This window comes from Ceratosolen solmsi, unplaced genomic scaffold (assembly GCF_000503995.2).
Source record: "Ceratosolen solmsi marchali unplaced genomic scaffold, CerSol_1.0 scaffold8, whole genome shotgun sequence".
Taxonomy (NCBI): domain Eukaryota; kingdom Metazoa; phylum Arthropoda; class Insecta; order Hymenoptera; family Agaonidae; genus Ceratosolen; species Ceratosolen solmsi.
In genome coordinates this window covers 2,100,439-2,123,961 of record NW_011948439.1, presented here as the reverse complement: position 1 = coordinate 2,123,961, position 23,523 = coordinate 2,100,439, and the positions used below count along the sequence as shown (strand labels likewise).

Genomic DNA, 23,523 nt, shown 5'->3' with positions numbered 1-23,523 from the left:
CTGCCTCCCTCCCCCCCCCGACACTCCCCGACCCCCCGACCCACCGACCCACCGACCCACCGACCCACCGACCACCGACCGCGATACCGACCCCGACCCCGACCCCGACCCCACAAAACTGCCAGTCTGTTACTCTGTAAACTCTACCAAGGCCATTTACAATTCCCGTCAAACTTTCTATGCCGACACTTTCTTCATCTCCCACACACACCCTTCCACTTTTTATTTAAAACAGAATACTCAAATTCGAATTCAACGTCTCCCTTATAATAATTTCCTTATCCTAAGTTTTATTCAATCGCGCTCGCTATATTTAGGCCTCTCATTCTTCTTCGTCGTTCTTCTTCATTCGGCAACATTACACTGCGTATAAAACATTTGTGCGTTTGCGAAATTATATGTTAAATCTAGTTGCCGTACTTCAAACTTTCCACAATTGCGGAGATTTTCATTTCATTCCATTATAAAAGGCTCAGTCGCAGTAAGATGAATTAAGTTTGACGTACTATTTCTATGCACGCATTTGCATACTTTTCAATAAAAGCTGTCCAAACTGTTTTCATGCAGATTTCTACTACTCCACTTTTACTTTTGTGCTGAAAGTCGATTGGAACAAAATCTCCTCATTTTTTAAAGAAAACTGTATAGAATTAATGGCAATTTATACAATATTTTCTGACTACAAAATATTCTTTAATCTACTTTCTTCTTCCTTTATTTTTTTTTTTTTTTGTTTTTTTTTTCTTTTGTCGTTATTTGTAAATCGTACCTAACGTTTCATTTAATAATCTTTAAAATTTCCTTATTCGATTATTTTTATTTATGCAATAATACATTATCTATTCACTTTTCCAGTATAAATTGATATTTGAATAGCTTTACTCGATAATTTATGAATGCGTGCACAACTTGATGTATTTGAAACGCTGTTAGTACTATTCACTCTATACTCTATTATACATTAAATAGTAATATGGAGGTACTTGTGACGAAGGAATACAATTCTATTACTAAAAAGAACAAGCTTTCAGCTTGTTTTAATTTAAATTGTAAAGAAGAACAAGAGCTCTTAACGTAATTTTAATGCAATTCTGTGACCCATAAATGCGACGAAATAAATTTGTCAAAGAAGTTTTCAACCAGAGATTTCGAATCATCCGCCAATTTATTTATTAAGCTTAACCACTTTTCGCTGCAAATATAGAGGACGTAGTATCCGAGGATTAAAAACATTTGCAAATTTTTTTTTTCTTTTTTCTTTTTTTTTCTAGAGAAAATTATCGATCCTTAAATGAAACACTATATGCTTGTGTTTTATTGTTGTACAATAATGTACAATAATTCAATATAATAAAGAATTATTTTTACACGGGATATACATTTTTCTATATTATTCTGGCAATTTTTATAAGTTTACGCTCGTATAAAATAAAATGTCGTTTACAGGAATCTAAAAATAATACATGCATAGTAAGTGACGTCGTGAGCGCGATGCTGAACAAATATGTATATAAAAGAAAAAAAAAAAAATAAAAAAAACTTTTTTTTATTGTACGTTTCAATGATGCAAACCTTAAATATGTAAATCACCTACGTTAAATTACTTACTATTACTATCTTTTATTCATAATTAAACGGGATAATAATTTGTGATGTATCATAAATAAATTGCATTTGAATTACATTTTAATTTCTAAAAATGATTTTCATTAACGCCTTATTCTTACCTTATTGCGGTATGTGATTTTCAATAGTTTTTCACATATATTTCATAAGAAAATCATTTAGTAATAACGTATAATACGAATACTCAGTCATTCTTTATAATTATCCATCGAGGAGTAATAAGAAAAACTTGATCCACGCACGAATCAGTAGCACCAAGTTAATTACAATAATTGTTAAAGATTACATAACTGAACTCGTAAGTCTCTTCATCAGTGTAAAAACTTATTTAATCCTTATTAGTTTATTTATCGTTCGTAATTTCTTTCGAGCACTATTTTATTTTTACACTCTTATTATAATTGTATTGTAATCAATTGATATTGAAAAATAAAATCATGTAATGAAAAATTCTAGTATAGTAGAAAGATTTCATATTCTTAAAATATGTAAATTTAAAAAGTTTGTAATGTATGTAAAAGTTTATTTGAGAAGTTTTTATTCGATGGCTGAAACTATCCAACGAATGTATGCTTTTATCGAACTACCCCGTGAACTTTCATTATATAAAAACAACTTTTAGATCGATGTTATTTCATAATTTATATTAAGCTCAATGAAATACAACACTGCATATTGATTAGATTAATTTTGTTATGTTTTTTTTTGTTTAAAATAAAAAAAAAAAAAAAAAAAAAAAAAAAAAAAAAAAAAAAAAAAAAAAACCAACGTACATTACACATAATTACATTTATAAAATTGTATTTCATGAATTTTTTGTTATAAAAACTTGAGTATCTTGGATAGCATTTGATCGATAGAATCAATATTTTCCAAACTAAAACTCAAATTAACCGACGATAAGATTTAAAGCTAAAAGAAAAATCTCTCATCTTTCTCTGGATGCTTTGTAAGATTCAACTCTTATTTGATTGAATTTCTCTGCAAAAAAAAAAAAAAAATAAATAAAAAGGACTCTGCCTTAAAAACGTCTTTTACAAAGACTTATAATATCAGATTTAAATATGTTAATTCCTATATTTTAAACCTAATTAGCTATTTTATACGTTTAGCGAGTGAAAAAAAAAAAAAAAAAATATTGTAACAAAGTAGCACAGGGAGATGTAATACTTACCAAATGATGTTACAATTTAGCATTATTGAATTAGAGAATGAAATCTAATGTTTCCCGTGCACTTTTGAGCGAAACGCTACGATTTACATGTTCACCCTAAATTATTAAGGTAAGCGCGTCATTATTCTTAACGATATTTAAACTTAACGACTAAACTAAAAGTGCATTCTCAATCGGAGTAGAAATCGAATTGGTTAATAAACGCTTTTATAGGACGAAGAATCAAGTCACAATGCGCGATTATATCACATTGTTGAATTAACATATTCCCCTCGACGATACGAAAAACCAATTATTTTCCCTTTTCCATTTGGCTGTTCATTTTTTCCCCTTTCCCCTACTTTACCTATTTTAGTTACATGCAAATGCTTATTATAGCCGTTCGTTCTCTCCAGAACATTATGCAAATGAACAATTTGTTTTCTCATTCGAGCATTTTCCAGTATTTGCTATTATTCTAAACCGTCACTTTTAACAACATTATTTTCACACGGACATAACATACTTAATTCGTTGGGTCTAAACGTCAACTTATTAGGCCTCTGATATTCAATGCTAATCCATTGGGCCTCTCGCTAAACAAGCCGCCTCCATTAATATTTCTTGCTTGATTAAATCGCATGAAGAGTCTAGCATTATTACGGTCTATAAATAAATCTTAATTGCCCACTAATAATCAATTTTCTACATTTCAATAAACGCTACGAGCGCATTAAAAGCCCATGTCATTCGTCGCACTCTCTTTTTACTCTGAGGCCATTTGAGCACAGGTCGTTGCGCAACGTCGAGCAGCGGGCGTTTACCGAAAATAGGCGTAGAGGAAATGGCGGGGTGGTAGTACGTTAAGCGGTGTGAAATTAACGAACCGATGACATTTTGTCATCCCGCAGGGCCACGCCTGGACCTTGAGAGCCTCGAGAGCGGCTACCACGGGTTGGTCAAGGAGAACGAGACCCTCGTGGAGGTGACGCCGCAGATCCGGGCCCTAGGCGCGAAGATCTGCTCGTTCCGGATCGCCAACAAGCATCATGGGGAGGCGCCCTTCGATATCATCCTCAAGGAGAGCGGTGTCGCGGAGCTCAGGGCGCTCCGCGTTCTCAACTGCGAGAAGCGCAGGAACTACAAGTTCGACATTGCCGCGGTCGCCTGCAACGGCGCCCAGTCCGACAAGTAAGTGCATACGACGACTTTTTAGCTCACTCTGTCTCACTTCCCCATTCCGCGTATCCCGCTCCTCCCTCGTCGGTCGCTAACCGCAGACCGCGGAGCGATGCTTTCACCGAAGTAGGGTAACGAAGATGCGTGAAACGTCGGCTTCCGCTTACGCTACTTTGGACTTTAACGCGTACCTCGTCCTGCCGGTTCCACGACGATTACCAATCTTTCCGATATTTTCCCATCGTTGTGACTTTATATATATATATATATATATATAGATCTCGAGTACCTTCAGGACGACCGAATAGATTAGGCTTTTACATTTTCGGTAAAATTTGAACGACATCACACGTGGACTTTGCGACGATCCTGACGCTAACGCTAACGCCATTGCGCGAAGACATAATAATAATAATAATAATAATAATAATAATGAAATGATTATGAGATTTCAGGGCGCGTGGTAAGGCTCGAATTAACCAGTTCTCTCTCGTTCGCTTCGGCTTATTTTTTATATTATACGTAGTGAAGTTATTATTTCTTGTCGGCATTTTAATAATCCATCCAAAATGTCGACATCTAAATGTTCGTTTCTCATGGACGAAAAGAGACAAGTTTCAGACGCATTAGCATATGGCATGCATCTGATATTTGTCTAGCGAATATAAATCGCACAGGCAATATTCATAGATTGTTCTTTAGTAGTCAATAGGGAAATAAAAATTTTGTATTCCCGTAATGCGCGGAATTCTACATTATTTTTCCAATAATATATTTAGGAAGGATAAGACAGGCAGATTAATGGTTTGCGTATTATTTGTACGAGCTTGAATTAAAACGACCGTTGCTTATTTGGAATGAAAATTCAGTCAACGGTACTGCCTTGTTGCCTTAAAAATTAATCTTCATTTCTTACGAGGATTTAAACCATTTCTCCCGTCCTTTAGTTATTGTTAAGAAAAGTAGCAAAAGTAAGAAATGATCTTACTTTACGATTCTTTGTGAAAATTTCGTTGAAGAATCTTCATTTTTTTGTTTTCGCGGATCTATATTAAAGACTATTTTTTCATTTTGTAATTTAGGATCATCTTGTATTCATGCGTATAAATACGTATAAATACAGCCCATTATTATTAAATAATGCACGATTTATCAATTAAAATATGTCCATTATGCAAATGAGATTTGAAAATACTTTTATAATTAGTGACAATGATGTAATTGTATGATGCACGTTAATACATTGGTTTAGAGAACAACTTATCAGAAACAAGTTCTTGCCTTGTTGAGAAATAAACAACAAATTATTTTTAAACAGAAATTAAATTTATTTAAAAGTTTGCTTTGAAAAAATTTCTTTATTTTTTTTTATCTTTCTTTATATGTTTCTAGATTATAAACAAAAACAAAAAAAAAAACAAAAAAAAAAAAACTCTCAACACTAAAATTATAAAAATTTATCTTAAAAGCAAAATGCAATTAATTAAAAATTCTACCGACTGAGAATTTTCTCATACTCTATACCATATTTACCTTTATACATTTGAAAACGTACTCGGGAAATGTTAATATTTAATCGAATAATTTCAGTCTATTCATTTATATAAAATCTTTATTTTAATTGAAGGATACCATCCGAATATCATTAAGCATATTTTCTTCATATCGTTAATTGCTATTTTATTTATAATTATAGAAACGTGGTATAAAAATCGTTAATCATATTGCCGGTTTTATAAAAAATTTGAAACATTCATTGGGAAGGCAAATAACTATATTACGCCGTCTAAAGTCTCTATTAAGATCATAAGTAAAAAAGAATAGGATTATAACATGGATAATAACATTTCCGTTTAATGCGTCGTTTTAAAGATGCTAAATAATAATAATAATAATAATAATAATAATAATAATAATAATAATAATAATAATAATAATAATAATAATAATAATAATAATGATAATGGTAATCAACTTATCACGATACTACTATTTCACATTCAATATTATTACACGAATGAAATTCTAGATTCTCTAAAAATGACTCACAACGTGCGGCGATTGAATATTGCATCCGTGTAATATTTATCGTCAATAATATCAATATAAAAATATAATGCAATTGTAATGCCGAAAATGAAAGACATAAAATCGTATAAAGAATATAAAGGAATGATTTTCGTAACTGCGTATGAATAATAAAAAGGGCACACATATAATGAGTACAACAGCTTATCACAGTACAACAAAAATCCCTTATTATCAATGGTACAATGAGGAAATTATGGGTAGTTTATGAGCTTGCAAATTAATATTTTTGTATTACGTGAAAACAAAGTACTTGAATAATATGGAAAATTCCGCCATAATGTAACTTGGTGCAACGTGCATCAACATTTTTGTCTTATTATTAAAAATACGCGCCCTTTTACTTTATTTTTTTTTCTATTCCAACATAATAAAGGAAACTTAAACATGAGGGACTTCATATATAATATATATATAGGCTCTCTTATACGTCGTAAATATTTTCATAATGATTAAAGGGGACAAAGCTGTTTTAAGAGAACAGTGAATTTTCCTTAAAATGCACGAGAAAGTCCCTATGCACACATTATAGACTTATAATTTCATCATATCAGATTGTATTAGATGTGTTATGTCCATTGTCATAAAAGTAACTTAAAATCCATAAAGATAAAAGAAAAATCAAAAAAAAAAAAAAATCAACACGTCATTTATAAAAGATTTTTTAAAAGCTTTGCATATTTACATAATGCTAGACACAATGGGAAAAAATCATGCGCGTAAGTAGCTCTCCTAGATTATAAAATGTACGCCCCTTTCATCCTCATACGACTCGCTCGAAGCATAATTTAACCTCTACTTTAGATCCCGTGTCACTGCTTTCGTTTTGTGTATTTTTTAGAAAAAAATTTTTTTTTTATTTTTTTTTTTTTATAGCATTAATACCGTATGCCAACGAATATGTCGATCTGCGTCTTGTTATGTATCGTTTTTTCTTTATTTTTTTCCTCTTTAAAGTAATAACACGCCTTTTAATATGTCCTCTCAATTACTTAGGATTTTTTCCTGAAAATCATCGCAACAGTTCATTCAATAGCCATTCAACTGCCTCTTATTGGCGGTGCTCGCGCGCCTCGGACGGAAGTTCCAAAGCCCTCGAAACTTCAATTATCGTTCCTCGACTTTCCTCTCGAGCATCCTTTTACGGAATCCTCACTCCCCGCATTCCCATAAATTGCCTTTATTATCGCTTGAACTTTATCGGACGGACGGCACTTTATCGCGCACGGGTAATTGCGTAAATCACGTAATGTGTCTCCACGCGTCATAAAGGCGCCAGCTGTTCTTGCTCGTAATAGAGTGTCGATAATGTTGTTCTTTGTACATCAAGAGCCAAGGAAAGAAAAAGAAGAAGAAGAAGAAAAAAATAATAATAATAAAAAAGTTGCCCAAAACAGCGGATTTTTCATGAAATAATACTTAATGAATCACTTGGGTCGCTATCGCCAATCCATAATCCACTCGACTAATTAATTAGCTTATTTGCTATTTTACGTCTTGAGAGTGTATCTCGTGCAGAAAGTACGGAGAAAGGGTTCGTTAAAGTACGCCAGGTGCGAGGTAGCCTTTATAAATTATAAAGTACCATGACAATGATCGACCATTGTCTGGAATTTCTAAGATCTCCGATTTCTATCTGAGCGCCGTACTTCATCTTTATTTAAACTCGAGTAATTTCATTAGTTCTTCGAGTTCACTTAAATCGCTTTATAATTATATTTATGAGTCATTAAAGCGTGTAAGGAGGCGAGTGGACATTTTTTACTCTTTTTTGTGCGTTATGCTGACGAAGGCCCTCGTTGAAATTGACTATGCAGTCAATTTCTGTAACAATTTGCGATTGCGAGTCAAAAGTTCTCTCGGAATGATATATATTTCGCACGTTTCATTTTTGTTTTGTTTTGTTTTGTTTTTTTTTTTAATTTTGCCCTGCTTATTATGAGTATGATCGCTTCTCTTTGTTCAAAATGGCTGACTATCTAATCTAAGTTTTAATCCTCTCAATAACTAATCTTCAATTATTAAGGGACTGTTTGCTAAATATTCATTGCTTACGTAAAACAAAGAAGAATGAAATAATATATATATAGAGAGAGAGAGACAGAGAGAGAGAGAGAGCGAGAGAGAGAGCGAGAGAGAGAGAGAGAGAGAGAGAGAGAGAGGGAGAGGGAAAGGGAAAAAAATACTTACATGCCGTGCGTATAAATATTGTAAATATTATAAAATGGAGCATAATAGAAATTTGATATTTTATGGTACGGGAACTATTGGTATGTTATTACTAATTGCACTATGCCGCGAGCTAATAGTATAAAGGACCTTATACACGTAAGATTTAATTCGGGTGATATGTATCGTATTGGATTGGAAAAAGAGGACGACTGCTTTCAAGGATCGCGCGAAGATTGATGAAAAATTTTCAAGTGTCCTCGAAACATAATGATAAACTATTAAAAACTTTTCAAACAAAGCTCTAAAAACTCTGCTAAATGTATTAAAAGACCGAAAGTCGCAACTACTTTCCACGTACTTGCCGAGCTTACTCGAGTGCTCGATTTTGCAAGCCAAAAATAAAGTGACTCGAGATGAGATACGCTAAGAAGAGGAGGAGGAAGAAGTAAAAAAAAAAAAAAAAAAAAAAAAAAAAAAAAAATAAAGGAGATTCGCCGAGTAAAATACGCGCTTTGCATATATTGGGGATGGGAATTCCTCCATTAAATCGTCCATTGGCTTTTTTGAAAATCGATTTGAATAATTGTCGGCTTAAGTAGGAAACATAGAAATCGTCCCAAATTGGATCCAGCCGCGCGACTCCTACGGCTACAGCTAATCACAAATTTTTAACTCATTCCACTTCAAAAAGTCAATGATACAATTTCACGGACTTGCGGTTACAGCGCATCGGTCCACATCACGGTGGTGGACGTGAACGAGTACGCGCCGCAGTTCCTGCAGCCGGCGTACGTGAGCACCGTGGACGAGGGTCGGCTCTACGAGGAGATCGTCCGGGTCGAGGCCAGCGACCGGGACTGCACGCCCAAGTTCGGCGATGTCTGCAAGTACGAGATACTCACGGGCGAGCAGCCCTTCGTCATCGACAACGAAGGCGCGATCCGCAACACCGAGCCCCTCGACTACGAGCGCTCCCACAACTACATCCTCAGCGTCGTCGCCTACGACTGCGGCATGAAACAGTCGGCCCCGGCTATGGTCACCATCAAGGTAATTACAATGAGCGCCGCTGATTAGGGCCGAGCGGGCAGCTAATAATTTATCGATTGGTTTTGCCAAGCCGGTTACCACGTCGTTTACTCGCACGCTCCTCCTCCTCACTCCTCTTGCACCATCCATCCATCCATCCATCCATCCATCCATCCATCCATCCATCCATCCATCCATCCATCCATCCATCCATCCATCCATCCATCCATCCATCCATCCATCCATCCATCCATCCATCCATCCATCCATCCATCCATCCATCCATCCATCCATCCATCCATCCATCCATCCATCCATCCATCCATCCATCCATCCATCCATCCATCCATCCATCCATCCATCCATCCATCCATCCATCCATCCATCCATCCATCCATCCATCCATCCATCCATCCATCCATCCATCCATCCATCCATCCATCCATCCATCCATCCATCCATCCATCCATCCATCCATCCATCCATCCATCCATCCATCCATCCATCCATCCATCCATCCATCCATCCATCCATCCCCGTTTCTCCGCAACGAACTCCGGTAAAACGTCCGTCTGGTTTTATGCGAAGGCTCGTTCTCGTGAAATACGTGGATAAATATTGGATGGGCTAGGATGAGCTTTGTCATGCGTTTATCCCAGCGACGTTGGAAATTTCAATCTCGTGATTAAATATGGTATGGGGGGCTCGTGGGCCGAGCGCTGATATATCGTGTCGCGGTCTTGGTCATTGCGTATCAAAAGGCAATTAGCATGGGCATTAATCGTTATAAATTTTACGGCACGAGTTGTTGCGTCATTGCGCACTCGAAGTTATACTTTCGTCCCGAGTGCGTTCGAGGCGGATCGTCGAATAATGAAACGAGATTTCCTTTTTAATTTGCCTGCATCGTCCTTTCTCATTGAGAGCCAATAATAAACGTGAATTCCCGTGTCGTACAATCGTGAAATACGTCGAAATAATCAAGGGAACCGAGAGCTAGAGGCAACATTTTTAATAACCACGTAAATAATCGAAATTTTCCCTGGAAAAACAGCGAGCTGATTTTTCCAAGTGTAATTATATTTTCGAAATAACTGGAAAATGATTAGCAGTGGTTAGACGTCGTCTCGGTGCACTTGAGCGATTGTAATAATAAAGCGCTCGTTTCAACGGCAACACCGATTTTCTCGCTGGGCTAGATTTAATATCAGAATTTAGACGTCAGGGCACGAAGTTAATGGAACATTACACGCACATACGGAGAGAGAGAGAGAGAGAGAGAGAGAGAGAGAGAGAGAGAGAGAGAGAGAGTCAGAGGGAGTGAGAGAGAGTGAGAGAGAGTGTGTGTGTCAGAGGGAGTGAGTAAGATGTTTCTTTTGTACATTATTTTGGTCGATATAATACATGTTAGTCATGATTGAAAGTTTATCAGGCGTCAGCAGGGAGGGGTGGGGGTGGGGGTGGGGGGGGGGGGGGGGGGGGGGGGGGGGGGGCGAAATATCGAAACTTCGATGATAGAGTCGATACGCCTGCGTACTGTGAATGGAGTGGGATTTGATTTTCGTATTACTCTCTTTTATCTGTTCGAGTAGGGTGATATATTCAAGGACGTATCCGTACGGGACTTTAATCGACAAAATTAATGCCCGTGCTTTACCAAACGGACAATTTCTTTAAATCCTATAAGATAAATACGAATCGGCCCTACCTTCCAACATTCCGAATTAAAGTTTCGACGCGGACTGACCGACCGACTCTCTCGCAACACCTATGGCCCGAACTCCCATGGACACTTCTTGTTTTTACATTGGAGTAGTAAATATTACATTGGCCAAGTAATTTATTAGCTACGTTGGACGTTTTTGTCATTATTTTCTAATGAATTCGCCAACACAGCCGAATAAGTAATGCCGGCGTGTAAATATGAAAACGTTGCGTGCATTTTGGAAAAAAATAGTTGCTTATGTCTGTTAATCGATAACGTTTAAGAGCGTTTGTATTTCGTATTATTTTAACGTTTCTTCGCCTTCTTTGCCTTTCTCATTTTTTTTCTCTTCCATTTATCATTCGTTTATTTTTTTTTTTATTTTTTTATTTTTTGCTGTTGCCCGTGTGATTTGATAATGCGACAATGCACACACAACACTATCAAAGGTATAAGATATTATAAATTTTAGGCCAAATATAGGGCGATTATTCTGGCTCCGTACATTATCGCAATAGCCGAGTAAAGTAATAATACAAACGTCGTCGTATGAAATTATTAAGATTGAGTTGCAATAAGCTTTTATCCTTTTCAATTGTCTATGACCGGGCAGTCTTGATGAGCAATAGGAAAATTAAACGATGGTCACAGCATCAATTTTGCACTTCTAAACGTTTCTTCGGCACAGATTTATTTCAGGATTAAATGCGAAAAAGCTCCGCCAGCACATTAATTACTTAAGGCGTCGGAAGCCGTGGCATGAGTCATGAAAGTAAGATATCGGATTCGAGTAGAGGCTTCTCATGGGTTGATACACGACATAATCGTACCCAACGTATATCGGGAGGATATTACGAACACCAGGAGCAGTCGTTATTTGTCCCCCCAAGGCTCGTTCTACAATTTATCATATGACTCATTCGCAAAACGTTCCCTTCGACTTTACAAGCTCGACGAAAAATTCCATACAACTAGCGCACGCGCATGTCGTAACAACGTATCATTATGTTCTTTGAGAAAAATTTACATTTCGTAGGGACATTTTTTTTTTATTTTTTTTTTATTTTTTTTTTTTTTTTTTTTTAAATTAAAATGTCTCCAGAGACTTAATTAATGATGCAATGTGGCTTTTTTCAATGCATAAATATGCAAAGGAGTGCGTGAAACTCTTTCGATACACGTAACATAATCTGCTCCACAGCTCCACAGGAGATCTACAATTTACGGTGAAATTAAATTTGGCGCATATCGAATGAGAGAGAGAGGGGGGGGGGTAATACGAGAAAATTGTATAAATGGGAGATGTTATCGATAAATGAGATCGTGAGGTACGTTAAATAAATTCTCACTGGAAAATAAGCCAACGGATTAAAAGTTTCTGTAAACTTTGTACGTCTCACGTATAAATATAAATACAGTCCAACAAGACACATTGCAATAATTTATCGAAAAAAATTGATTGTCGGTGTAATAGAGCCATTGATTGTCGCAACGCGTAACATGGATTGTTAAGTAAAAAACAAACAAAACAAAACAAAAAAATATATATATATATATATTTAAACGCATAGGCTAACGATTACAATTAACGAGCTTTAATCGTACTCGATTAAAATGCATGACGATAAATATGCTGGCGAGCTCAGTCGGTAATTAGATATCATTTAATCTGCTATATAATATTAGCGAAGGCAGCATTGCGCTACAAGACATACGTACTTTTGAATTTATTAAGTCAGAATTGGGTGTATCGCGAAATCGGCACGCTTATCACGCGTACGCGTACGCATATTCATAAATGCTTCAACCCGAATAATTTAACCGAGCGATTTTATTCGCTTCGTTAGACGATTAAAATCGAGAGTAATGTCAAACGAATTCTCCTGGGCAAATATAATTTCCAACATATTACTGGCCATTATGATTAATAATATTATATTGCCAAATTGGCTCTCTTTTTCTAATGGAATTTTAATGTTTCGAAGCTCGTCGAGTCGATACGACGGAACTGTAAAGAATTGTAGACGCAATTGCAGTCGCGGGCCAACGAAGTTCTCAAATGTCCTTTAAACGTAGGTCCGTTGGAGCAGTTGGTTATAGCAGTCGAAAATACAAGCGAATAATTCCGGATTTTCGGCCAAAATTCATAAGCAAGCTACTTAAAATGGGAGAAAGTAATGATTGCAGCGCGGAAGAATTGACACAGGATAATGATGGAGGTTAGTCGGAGGCGAACGGCAGGCATCAAAGCACATTTCCCAATAGAATGGCAAATCCAATGTCACTTTGCTTCCACGACGCCCCAATCTCAAATCCATTACGCACTATCGCGATATCGTCGATCGAGACACGCGCGCGAACACACGCCGCGATAAGCGAGCGCGAACGACGGAGGGAAAAGAGCCGACGAGTCCTCGCGGTATGATAAATTCGAACGCCACGGCGCGCCGCGACGCTTAAAGATCTGGGGCCGGGGGTCGGACGAGGAGGTGGACGGGGGTGGTGGTGATGGTTGTCGTAATGATGATGATGGTGGTGGTGGTGGTGGTAGCGGTTGGTGGTAGCGGTGGTGAGAATGAGACGGGAAAGCGGCTCGTTAACGACGGGGCAACGCTTCGTAGTGAATATAATGATAAGGTGAGGAGACGAGAAGCGCTCCCTCATCCGCCCTTAATGCACCTCGTTAAAAAAGGTCAACAGGGTCTGCTCACCGGGATGGCGAGGTGTTCCCGAGCGGGTGGATTATGCCGCGGGTGTCGAGGCCCAGCCCCTGCTGCCCTCGGCCCGCCTCGAGCTCTGCGACGCTCCCTGCGCCCTGCGCAACCTTCGAACGACCCTGAGCCTCGCAACCGACCACATCGGCAAGGGCTGCGACCGGGACACTTACACGGTCAGGAGCCAACGGAAGCTGTGCGGCGCCTCCAGGGACAGCGTGGATCTGCTGCCGACCCCGGGCCCGGCCACGCCCTGGACGGCCACTCTCTCGAGGGACGAAGGCCGCGAGGCCGACGAGATCTTCGAGTTCGACGGGGCCAATTCCGCGGCGATCGTGCCCGAGGACGTCCTCGAGCACTCTCTCGCCCAGAAGTTCAGCATCGGGGTCTGGGTGAAGCACAGGCCCAGACCGAGGCAGGATCCCCACGTCAAGGAGCACATCCTCTGCGCGGCCGACGATCACAGTTAGTACCGTACGATCGAGTCGCTGACCCCGTCGACCTCCAACAGTGGCGGCGGTGGCAGCGGCGACGGCTCGTTATCAACTATCAACGCTCATTAACGCGCGAATAAATTGCGGTAGCGAGTTGCACGGACTCACGGCGGCGATTCGCGCGTCCTCGGGTACAAATAGCACGGGCTTATCGCGCGGCTCGATGCTACGTGCCTCGAGGTCGGCGGCGATACGTGCCAACCTGAGATTCCTCCTCCTCCCCCCGCCCTCGACCCCCACATCCCGCCCCTTCCCACCTCTTTATTCGCGCCCTTTCTCATCGCAATTCGATCGGGTGATTATGTAATTTTGCGAGTTCAGGGGGGAGTGGTGGGCGTGGCGAGACATTTCGGGGCAACTTTTCGGGGATTTATGCGGACGAGTGTTGGAGGAAACTAAGCGCAAGTAGTTTGAAATTAAAAATTACACTCGGCCTGGATAATGCAACTTTTGCCGGCGGTTTCTTAACAAATCCGGCGCTTCGAACTTGTTTCGGGAAACTAGTTTCGCATTTACGGTTCGTTTCAGCATCTTCGCGTACTTCTAAGCTTACGACCGTACGTACGCTTTTCCGAGTTGAATGCAATAATAGTTTGGGAAAATTAGGCGCGAGTGTAGGCCTTCGAGTGCCCGCACTTTTTTCCGTGAAATATTTCATATCCAAATCTTCCATCTCACTCGTTAAGTTAAGTGGAAAGATGGGTTGATAGCTTATTACATTCGGATCGGGCTTTATTCAATCGCATTGATGACTCTTACACGCTCTAAGAGTAGAAGAAAATTTCCTTATAATTGCATTGGCCAATCGTAACGGCCGTTTATTTAGCACACGTTGTCGTCGTGGATTGACCTAGAGTGTCGATAGTAGTGTGCGACGGGGCTACTCGCGGGATGCTGATACATATTGATCATTGCGATCCCGGAATCATAGGAATTATTTTCATTCGTAATTAATAGGGTGGTGATTGCAAGTATTTACGCTAATTGTGGTAAATTTGCTTGCTAAATAGGCGATTTGATTTCTTGGATTTCTCTCTCTCTCTCTCTCTCTCTCTCTCTCTCACTCTTTCTCTCTGTCATTCCTTTTTAAACTCAATGAAGAAAAAGGCGAATTTTTTCTCCTCCGTTGTGTTTTTTTTTTCACTTAAGTACGCAGAGATATTATTTTTCGTTATTCTTTCGCATTCTTGTAATTCATTCAAAATTGAAGATTTAACTTATCCTTTATAAAGTTTTCGTAATCTCTCGACGATACTCCGATCGACTTCGTAAGTATAATGGAGCGCCCGTATACAAAGGAACATTAGCAAGCTATAACTTTTGCCGGCTTAGCTTATTTTTTAAAAATATAAACTGGACTATTACGCGATTTAAGTTCTTTATCTGCTTTACGAATACTGATCGATGAGAGAAAAAAAAAGAAAGAAATTAAATCCTCGCCTAGACTATCTAGAATAAATGGAACGTTCTATTTCTACGCAATGACGGTATATCATGGTGTGCTTATATCACCATTCTGGCAAGTCTTTCTAATATCATTATTTATGTGTATTAACGTTCCCGCCAAATAATGCCTTTTCATTAAAATTAAAAAAGTGAAAAAATACTTTCAGGTAACATAGCGTTTTCTTACAAAATAAAGTCTTTTATTTTATTCTTACAAACTGATTTGTACGCGATAGTTTCGTCTATCGCACCGACTTTAGCGATTTGTTTATTAAAATTGCTGTAAAGTGACTAAGCCAATTGATTACTGATAAATCTTGTTATATATAGGATACCTTATACCACCATATCACCCAAGTTTTTAAAGCACATATATAGGTCCTTTATATCGTATTATCGCGGTCCCAATACGCGGTAAAAGTACATATAAAAGCAAGTGAATAAGCTCGTAAGTTAATAATATAATGAAACGATTGCCACGTTTCGGTGTAAAATAATGCAAGGAAATCTATTTAAAATAACGTATTAAGCAATTATCGGGCATTGGTTTAATGTTTTTGATAAATTTACGCGCAAATGTCAGCTGTAACCAAGCAATAATTCACTATTTATAAATAAACTTTTTTTTTTTTTCCCTCTTCCTTTGCAATATGTAGCTGAGTCTCGATTTTCCGGCAGATGTACTTTTAATTTTAATTGGAATACGAGTTTTTGTTTTTCCTCGTTGCGACGTGTCATAAAATAGCTGATAATCTATACGCTCTAGAAGCTGTCGCCAATACACGAATAAGTAATTGGAGATGTGTGTGTGTGTGTGTGTGTGTGTATATATATATATATATATATATAAAGAGAGAGAGAGAGAGAGAGAGAGAGAGAGAGAGAAAGAGTTAGATAGAGTAGCTTATTGATATGGAATCGTAAGGTCAAATAAGCCCTCGAAAATCTTCATCCCTCTAATTCGTAAAATTCTCTTGCTTCTCCGTAATCCAGAAATGAATAGGCATCACTATGCCCTCTTCATTCGCAATTGCCGGCTCATCCTCTTGCTACGCCGCGACTTCACGGAAGGCGACCCGGACATGTTCCGCCCAGCCGAGTGGCGCTGGAAGCTCACTCAGGTGTGCGACGATAGGTGGCACCATTACGCCATCCAGGTAAACTTCCCACGGGTGAGCCTCTTCGTCGACGGCGAGGAGTGGCACGCTGACAAAATGAATCCGGAGATAATCGACGATTGGCCGCTTCATCCGGCCAAGGGAATAAACACGACCCTCGTCGTCGGCGCCTGCTGGCAAGGCTCGGACAACAAGACCAAGCACCACTTCAGGGGCTACCTGGCGGGACTCTCGGTCCTCGTCGGCAGGAACGAGAAGCCCGACGTGCTCTCCTGTCTGAGACACTGTCAGGAGGGCATCCACGTGCCCTCCATGGACCTCCTTCAGCCGGGCACGCAATTGCTCACCAACTCGGACCTCACCGAGCTAAGGATCGACGGCGACAACCGAACCAACGTCGAGACCCTCTTACGGCGCATCGGCTACACTAACTCGAGGAGATTCCCAACGCCGGGCAGGCGCAATTTCCGCCTCGACACGACCATCATCTGCGAGGGTAGGGAGGACAGACCATTAACGGTGCCGTCCATCCAGTCTTACGTCTTTGTGCTTCCGTCGCCCCGTCCTGGAATCACCGTCAACGGTTTGTCTGCCAAGACGCTGCTTACCTCACAATTGACTTCTATTTCATCATAGAAGCGCGCGTCTCGTCTCCAAGCTCTTTCTCAACAATAAACGTCTCGGTCTTTCACCGTTTCAGGCACCGGCTACATAGCGCGGGAGTACGCGGACTTCCGACTCGGGGTCGCAGTCTTCCCGGACGCCCGAGTGACAGCCGGGACAGCCTCTCGCCTCGACGCCTGCGCCGTCAGCGTCTACCCGAGTCTCAACCCCGACCACGAGACCCTCAGTCTTCCGGGCGACACGTTGCGTCGCTTCCATTCCATCAGCGCGAGAGTCGACCGGGACGGCGTCGTTCTCTCGGGTGCCGACACGCCCCACAATTACCAGCAGATCATACGCTTCATCACCTACACGAATCGCAAGCCCGCATACTATCTCGATCGTGTTTTCAAACTCACGTGTTCCGAGCTGAGGTAAGGGAAGACAACGAACGACGATTATGTTTAGCTTCGACTTACCAGCCAACGTCCTGCCAACCTCTCACCATACACCATCACCGCTTCACTTTGTCCATTATTTCAAAGTGAAAGTCGTCCCCGACATTACCAATGTCCCACTGTCCATTCTATCTTCCTCTTCTACTTCTTCTTCGTCTTCCACTGCTACTATTACTTCTTCTTCTTCCTTTCTTTCTTTCTTTCTTTTCTTTATATCTTTATTTACCGTTTTGCCCTCCCTGGTCGTTTATTTTCATGAAATATCAATTTGTTTATGAGAACGACGAGAGTTCAGACGGGCATTGCGAATCTCGAAGCTAAACTTTCGCCATTAATGTGATGTGTGATCATAAATGCGAGTCGGTCGATTAAAATCGTCGAGATGAAAGTGCGACTGACGTTGAGCCGTCACCCTTCCAGTGGCCGATTCGCGAGCAACGAGTACGTGCAGACGCTCGCGGTGATCCATCCGAAGGAGAAGAGCACCTCGCCGGTGCCCCACTCGACCCACACCGCCAACGACATCCCAATGGCGAAGATCGTGGAGCCGCAGCCGGGACACGCGCTGCTCTCGCCCCATCACGCCGAGCTTAACGAGGAGTACGCGACGACGCAGCTGCGCGACAACATTCATTCGACAGCCGGCGGAAGCCACGCGGTGACCATCGTCGCCGTCTGCTGCATCGCCTTCCTCTTGCTTATGGTCGTCGTCGGAGCAGCTCGCGTAAGAGGTAAAACAAACAGCCCTTGCACGTTCCGCTCTATTTTGCCTCGCATAGGTCGGTCGAGCGCGGGAGGGGTAGGGAGAATCATTTTTAAGCCTCTCATTTCATCGGAGTCAGTAGCTGAGGGATTGTGGTGGTTGCAGTGGGAGCCGGACACAGAGAGAGAGAGAGAGAGAGAGAGAGAGAGAGAGAGAGAGAGAGAGAGAGTGTGTGTGTGTGTGTGAACAGGGGAGGTGGAAGACGGGGTAGTGAGAGGAAGCACAAGTTTCCCTATCGACTGGGATTACTTTACTTTTAATGAAATGATAATCAGAACGAGTGTTATTGATCTCATTTGAAGTATTGCTAGAACTCGGCGACGGTGTGCTATAAATTTCGCAATGACGAGTATAACGACATCGCTAATTTTCTCTACGGAATTATTCTATCGAATGTGTCCAAGAGGCAAGCGTACTGGTGCATCAAATCTTTAATTACCTATTATACCAATACAATTGTAATCTATCGTCGGTGTGCCGTTGTGCAGACTCGCGTGGAAGAAAAAAAAATACTTTAACAAGTAATTGCATTTTTAAAATTATCTCATTGCAATTATATCAAGCAAGAAATATATTCATATTTTAATCTTTTCGCGAAAGAATTAATTGTATCGATTGTGTTGACATTGCTCGCTTACAAGTCAATGTAATTGATTTTGAGATGGAGGCAAAGTATGCCACAATTTATGAAATATTTTAAAAGCACGATTATTCGCGATCTTGTTGAACGGATGTAATACATTCAAATTTATCGAACGTATAATGTTTTATGAGAAATTTAATGGAGCGTGTAATATCATTTAAATTTGAAGAGCTGATTTATTTATATTTTTATCCAATTCACAAAGAATGAAATTCGATATATTTCACACTCGCTTCGAGCAATCTACGAAAAGAGTAACCTTTTTCTTTTATAACTTTTGAGTAAATAACTTTGTACGAATGATAGTATATTTATAAATTCTTTAATGTTAATCCATGAAACTTTTATACATATTACGTATAAATGAAACACGTTTGAAATCGTTTGTATTATTTATTATATGAAGAATCTTTAATTGACAAATTTCAGTAGACTTTGTTTGTTTCTTTGTTTGTTTGTTTATTTGTTTTTTTTTTTTTGCTTTTTTGCTTATATATATATATATATATATAAGCAAATATATATATATATATATATATATAGAAAAAACAAACTCCTACCCACATCGGAAAATTTAATATTTTAAACGATGTTTTAACACTTTGTCGGCACTCATTGTCTGTTCGGTCGTATACTTAAAGACTTCGAGAACTAACAAAGTTTTTAATTTTTAACATAATTTACGTTGGATTTTCATTATATTTCTTTCCTTTTCAATATTAATTTTAAGACTACTTGAAATTTTTGTAATAATTCTCCTCCGGTGGCACGTATTATTAAGAGCAACAAGCAGGGATATTGAAACTCTCAGGAGAAATCTCCGAATAAAATGTCATAAGGCTTTATTTCTTTGAACTACTTTTATAGTTAATCAATGTTAAGAAATGTTACCGCCTCCAAGAGCTAGCGAATGCACATTGAAATCAAACTATTAAATTTCTTTATCCTCCAATAAAATAAATCGAGTGAAAAATTCAACGAAAAAAAAAATATATATATATATATATATATATATAATTTCTAAGAGGGACACACTTTCATTGGGCCAAATTGCGATCGCGGTGTTTTTAAAAGTTTACTTTTTACTTTAATCATGAATTTAGCATTAAAACGATATCTACCAATATTTTTCAGTGATCTTTATAATAAAATTTAAGGATCATTACGTTTATATTCTTGAGAAAGAAGTTGATCTTGAAAATGCTATGCTATCCATTGACGAATGCTCATCGCAATTAGCTCAGCTATGACAATTGTACACAATTGTCATCGCATAAAGACTAAATAAATAATAAATACACTGGTTTTGTGCTCATTCGATGTAAAGAAATATTAAAAAAAAAAAAAAAAAAAAAAAAAAAGCATTAATTCCGAAGGACTCGATTGCACTTCTCTTTCAATGAAACAAATATTTGCATTCGCAATAAATTGTATACAAATTTGCCACTGGAATAAAAATGAAAAAGATTTTTTTTTCAATTTCATTATGGATTTTGGCAATGTAGGAGGCGCCGAAAATATCATACATTATCAATTCATCATTTATCGATTCATCATATTGCACTTTATTTGCAAAGCAACGCTAAGCTCTAGCTCGCTCAACTAAATTATTCATACACGAAGCCTAGCAGCACCCCCTCGGCACCTAATTTCAATCGACAATAATATCTTAAAATTTCGGTGATTTTCCACTACAAGTCCTCATTACGGCTCGTATCACACGCAAATCTTGGCGTATTAGTAATCACAAGGTGAACGTCACGAAGGGCCAAGCGAGCTCTAAACGAAGTATCTCCATAAAGCCGAAGAGTCGCATTGGAGAAAATTGGTAATGACGCTTCCGCGAAATTCCAATTGGACATTAAAAAGATAGGGATTTGGTGTGGTGGTGTGTTTGAGGATGGCGATCGGGTTGGGGTTGCAGAGGGGTGGGAGAGATGGAGAAGAACTAAGGGAAGTAATTGACTGGTGATTACGTGGATTTTGCAGGCGCCAACAAGCGCCGGAGGTCGGCGGGCGAGGAGCTCGCGGCCGAGACCGAGATGGCCTGGGACGATTCCGCCCTAGCCATAACCGTCAATCCCATGGACAGGCTAACCGAGCAGGAGGCCTCGCAGGACCGCCGGGACGAGGACATGGATGACTCGGCGAGCTCGGACTCCGAGGACGGGTCCTTCAGGGACGAGGACCTCGACACATCCGACTGCGAGAACGACTGCGACCTCGGCACCGGCCGTCGCCACGGGCGCAGCTCGACCCCGGACTACGAGTGGGATCACCCCAATGTCTAAGCATTCGACGACGCTCACCCACGCCATTTATATTATATCGAAGAAGGTAGGCTCCCCGCTGCTCCCCGGTACTCCACGAGGCTTTCACAAGTGCAATTGTATCCAAGGCAGTTGCCTCCGAACGCCGTGTCTGTCAAACTATTCAAAAGCACGCGCGCGCCCGTTCATTAAAGCTTTCGTTTCGTCATAAGCACGAGCTTGCCAAATGTTTCGCCGACTGTTAAATAACGTTAGATTTTATTTTTACCGACGGCTCATTGCAAAAACACTTGCCTTCTAAGGGCTTACGTCACCTTTACCAACACACGAAAATCACCTTCTTTTATTCTGCTTCTCTCTTCTTCGTTTCTTGTTTTCTTGTTTTCTTGTTTTCTTGTTTTCTTGCTTTCTTTTTTCTTTTCATTTTATTGTCATATCATTTTAAATAAAATTTTTGCATCTTTGACTTGCTTACATTTTATATGAAGGTAGTAGTGATACTAGCGTTACAGTACTTTCGCGTGCACTTTCCATTCTTTTGACGTTTAACAATCGTTCGCTTATACCTACCGCCGTCTTTTATAATTGACAACTATATGTGTAATTTCGTTCGAGTTTATGCTGTATTTTTCATTTATATCGATAATTTTACGTTAGACATAATAATACTACGGGAAATGACAAAAGGAAGAGCTTTTTTGATGAAACTTTTTTGTGTGAGAAAGTACAATACTTTAAAGCTTGGATAATAGCAATTGAACTTTGTAACAATAACAATAACAGTAAATAATAAAAATAATAACAACAACAACGACGACAAAAAACATGAACAACAATAATAATAACAACAATCACATTAACAACAATAACAAACAGCAATACTATTATTAATGATAATAATAGTACTGAAAATAATAATCAACAGCAGCAACAATGATAAGAGTAACTGAATAAAATCTTTTGAAAATCTTATTAGTATATTGTAATATGTAGTTTTAATAAAAATTAACAATTAATTAAAGTTAAATTGGAAATCTTTAAGGTAGTCGTCTGATAAAAATGGCCAAAATGCTTCTCTTTATGTTAAAATAACGATTAGATTTGTTATTTAAATAGATTTGGTGGTTTTGTTTTGTCGTTGCGCAATTGTCGCCAATTATCAATTTGCGGCAACAATATTGAAAATAATTTTCAAATACAATTTGCCATAGTACACTACGGTACGAGATGACTTTTCGACATTCGGTGATATCGCCTTCCTTTTCCTCGGCGAAGTCAGTATGTAATTGTCAATACGAATCTTTTATTAAAATACTAATTAATTTATCGCTGTTTTTTCATCGTTTTTTTCTTCTTCTTCTTATTCTTCTTCTTCTGTATCAAACTACCATCAATAAATAGCGTTAAATGTTTATCGTAAGGTCTTCCATCATCTACGCTTCTATTCATCCCGTTTTCGGCAATTTTATCGATCAATTTTTTAAACTGTGTCGTCCTTTGTCGCATTGTGATATTAATTGTTTATATTCCTTGATCCGTGTCAAGAAATATCTATTCCATTTCATTTAATTGTCTACGACAATGACGTGTATCGGTCGCGGTTTTATCACTAGTTTTTTTTTAATTATTGGATTCTCCTAATCAAACGACTGCCTCAAATAAAAGAAGAAATAAATGCTGCGCATCCTTAATATATGAATTATAAATTTGTAAGATTTTCCAAACTAATTACATGCTAATAAGTATATGCTGTGAGTTCGTGCTGTGAGTTAATATTGTTGTCGAGTCAGTAAGTTGGACATTGAACGTAAATTGAAATAACATATCATATTCTTCATAACTTTTACTTTATTATAAGAATTTACATTAAAAAAGTGTTTTACTTAAATTTAGGCAACGTGGAGCTTCGCAATGCAAATTCATCTACTTTAAGATCAAGAAAGACAATTTTGGAAAAGCAGCGGTTAGCGGCGGCAGCCTTCTCTCTAATTTTGAAGGGCTCGAAAATGAAAGGTTTGCAAATGAGAAAAAAAAAAAAGAATCGATAAAGTTTTGAATTTGA

The 23,523-nt window shown here is 38.8% G+C and overlaps 1 protein-coding gene across 1 annotated transcript in view; it reads left to right on the top strand.

Moving 5' to 3' along the window:
- Cals (calsyntenin 1) overlaps window positions 1-23,499 on the top strand; it is a 30,273-nt gene extending 6,774 nt beyond the window's left edge. The window contains exons 2-9 of the mRNA XM_011503664.1: window positions 3,691-3,970; window positions 8,944-9,268; window positions 13,645-14,131; window positions 16,600-17,307; window positions 17,425-17,761; window positions 18,206-18,516; window positions 21,181-21,528; window positions 23,355-23,499. Of these exons, the coding sequence (XP_011501966.1) occupies window positions 3,691-3,970; window positions 8,944-9,268; window positions 13,645-14,131; window positions 16,600-17,307; window positions 17,425-17,761; window positions 18,206-18,516; window positions 21,181-21,482 (2,750 nt within the window). The 3' untranslated portion in view covers window positions 21,483-21,528; window positions 23,355-23,499. The remainder of the gene's footprint in view (window positions 1-3,690; window positions 3,971-8,943; window positions 9,269-13,644; window positions 14,132-16,599; window positions 17,308-17,424; window positions 17,762-18,205; window positions 18,517-21,180; window positions 21,529-23,354) is intronic.
- The last annotated feature ends 24 nt before the right edge of the window (window positions 23,500-23,523 follow it).